The sequence below is a fragment of the Cervus elaphus genome, chromosome 12 (assembly GCF_910594005.1).
Source record: "Cervus elaphus chromosome 12, mCerEla1.1, whole genome shotgun sequence".
Classification (NCBI taxonomy): domain Eukaryota; kingdom Metazoa; phylum Chordata; class Mammalia; order Artiodactyla; family Cervidae; genus Cervus; species Cervus elaphus.
The window spans coordinates 77,839,379-77,842,609 of NC_057826.1; the positions used below are offsets into that span (position 1 = coordinate 77,839,379).

The 3,231-nt window shown below is 38.8% G+C and overlaps 1 gene segment (V, D, J or C); it reads left to right on the plus strand.

The window, feature by feature from the left end:
- Positions 1-311: 311 nt before the first annotated feature.
- Positions 312-635, plus strand: LOC122705841. The segment is given in 1 exon segment: positions 312-635. A coding segment is annotated over 1 exon segment (324 nt).
- Positions 636-3,231: the final 2,596 nt, after the last annotated feature.

The window sequence follows — 3,231 nt, forward strand, 5'->3', positions numbered from 1 at the left end:
AGTGTGTCCTATATCAAAAGAGTAAAGAATCATGAAGACACAAAGAAGAGTCTTGCTGAGTCTCCTGTGGATACAGATTTGCTGTGAGTTAAGAACATCCTGGGGGAACATGAAGAAACATCACACTTGAATTTAGAAAGGAACATAGTGGAGGGGAAGATGGAGGAAGTGAGAACATAAGTCTGTTGGGTTGTATCCTCCACCATGAGGATGGAAACTAGAGAAAAATGCCCTCCATTTGCAAACAGTCATTGTTCAGGGACCCTCACCTGTGCCTATTTCTCTCTTTTTCAACAGGGCTCAGAGTGCAGATGAAGGTGGAGCAGAGTCCTGGGGTTCTGACCCTCCAGGAGGGCAGAAATTCTTCTCTGATATGCAATTATTCTACTTCCATGACCAGTGTGCAGTGGTTCCAACAAAATCCTGATAGACGCCTCATCTCCTTGTTTTACATAGCTTCAGGAATGCAGCAGAAAGAAAGACTGAAATCCACCATCAATAGCAAGGAGCATTACAGTCAACTCTACATCAGAGACTCCCAGCCTGAGGACTCAGCCACTTACTTCTGTGCTGTGGATGCACAGTGCTCTGCAGACGCCTGCAGCCTGTATGCAAAACCAGAGTTGAAGACTTAACCCAATCCCCTGAGTGGAAGCAGATGCCCAATGGGATTAGAATTGAAATCTCATTGTCGTGCATCTCCTGATTCCTGCAGAAAGCATTTCTGTAGAACTACAACTTGGCACTGCAGAGTAGGCACATAAGCAGGTCTTCTGGAGATCTCTGTAACTAGATAAAATCTATACATTGATCAACTCTTTCCTATCTGATTCTGTCTTTCTGGACAGAAGTGAGCAGCCGGTTCAGTGTAGAGCAGAACCCTTGATCCCTCCATCTCTAAGCGCAAGAAAGCACCAGTCTCACCCTCTCTTCAACATCTTTTTATAGCTTACACTGGTACAGACAGAACCCTGGGAAAAGCTCTCTTTTTCTTTTTAAATACACTTAAATAGGAATAAAAGGAGCAGAAGAAACTAAGAGCCACAATTAGTATGAAGGCTGGGCAGAACTTTCTGCACACCAGACCAGAGACTCAGCCACGTATCTTGTGTTGCAGAGACACAGGGCTTCCCAGGCACCTGAAGTCTGAACCCAGATGTGTGTCTGCAGTCCCCAAACCCAACATGAGGTAGAGGTGTCTGAATGTTTTTACTCACACCTAACATGGTATTAAGAAGTGACTCTGGATAAATCTAAGTGATTTCACTTTCCAAAAAAAATGGAAATGCTGAAGAATATTCAACCTAGTAACTATCTCTTTCATTTCCTAAATAGAACTATTTCTAACATCCTAATCCCTAAATCAGAGAATCAGTGACACAGTAATTCCAGTTCACAAATCTTAAAGCTAGTTATAAAGCTCTGTGTTAAAATGGGTATATTCAGCCTGAAGGCTGTTTATTCATAACCCATATTATTCTCATGTATGAAGGAAAATCATAGAAAGTCAAACCTTAAACCAGTCAATCCTAAAGGAAATCAGTCCTGAATATTCATTGGAAGGACTGATGCTGAAGCTGAAGCTCCAATACTTTGGCCACTTGCTGCAAAGAACTGACTCATTGGAAAAGACCTTGATGCTGGGAAAGAATGAGGGCAGGAGAAGGGGAAGACAGAGAATGAGATGGTTGGGTGGCATCACCAACTTGATGGACATGAGTTTGAGCAAACTCTGGGAGATGGTGTTGATCAGGGAGGACTGGTATGCTGCAGCCCATGGGATTCGCAAAGAGTCAGACATAACTGAGCGACTGAACTGAACTGAAAGTGTCAAAGAAAGAGCAGTTAAGGATCTGTAATCCTTCACTTATTTTTGTTTCAATTTCTTACAGTGCATTTAATTGTTAATTTTGTTCATATTCAATAGTATTTACTAATATCATTTATATCATTATCCTCTTTTATGTTTTGGAAGACCATTAGAAAAAAGCTAATTTCCAGCCAATAGTATGCAATTTCCTCTTTAGAAAATGAGTCACCATCTTTGTACATCTTTCAAGAATCCTCAGCTGCAGACATATTCTCCACCCACCATTACTCGCAGAGTTCATATATTCAATCATTCAACAAATATGCACTTAATATGTGTTAGATACTAGATAAGGAGCTCCCAATAAATAATGAGTTCCTTCCCTTTTTGAATATGTATCCAGTGGGGAACCCATTTTTGTTATCATACTGTTCCAAAGTAAGTGTTATAAATACAAATAGATATCAGTCGAAGACAGCTTCCTGAATTATATGGAGTGTCAGCTTGAAAACTAATAGATTAATAGAAGTTGATCAGGCTAAAGGACAAAACAGGGTTGGGGGGTGGAAAGTGCTCCAATTTGAGGAAAAGCATATGTATGTGTGAAACAAGGCAGATCATGGCTAATTTAAGACCTAAAATGTAATTTTCAAGTGACAAAACACTGCATGGGTGACTCTTTATGTGGTGGGAGACTTAAAATAAAATCTAATAGTTCTTGGAGTGAATAGTTTTAATATCACAATGTGATAAGGTGAAGGATATGGGGAACAAAATTCACTAAGCACATCTACATACTCAGGGTGTACAGACAGGTGGTAATTGCATTGAGAGCCATGAAAAAAAATCACGAAAGTAATTAATGATAAGGAGTATTAATTCTCTAGAGACCCTATTCCTTTTAAATGCAGAGAACATTTTTAAATAAGCTGCACAAAATATCATAAATATGATACATATGCAAAATACATTTTTTTGACTGAAATAAAAATGACATTTGCCTTTAAAAGTGAGGAAATAGTGAAATAAGCCAGACAGAGAGACAAATACTGTGTGATTTCACTTACATGCAAACAACAGAGCAAATGAACAAATGTAACAAAACAGAAACAGTGTTATGGATGCAGAGAACAAATAGGCATTGCCAGAGGGATGGGAATGAGGAGGAGGAAGGGAGTAGATGAGGGAGATTAAGAGGTACAAACTTCCAGCCGCAATATAAATGAGTCACAGATATGAAATGAATAGTGGAGGGAATATAATCAATTATTATGTATAATATCTTTGGATGGTGACAAGACCTATTATCATTTTGAAATACTGAATCACTATGTTGTATAAAAGGAACTAGCTTGGCATTATAGATCAGTTATATACTTCACAAACAAACAATCAAACTCATAGAAAAAGAGATCAGATTT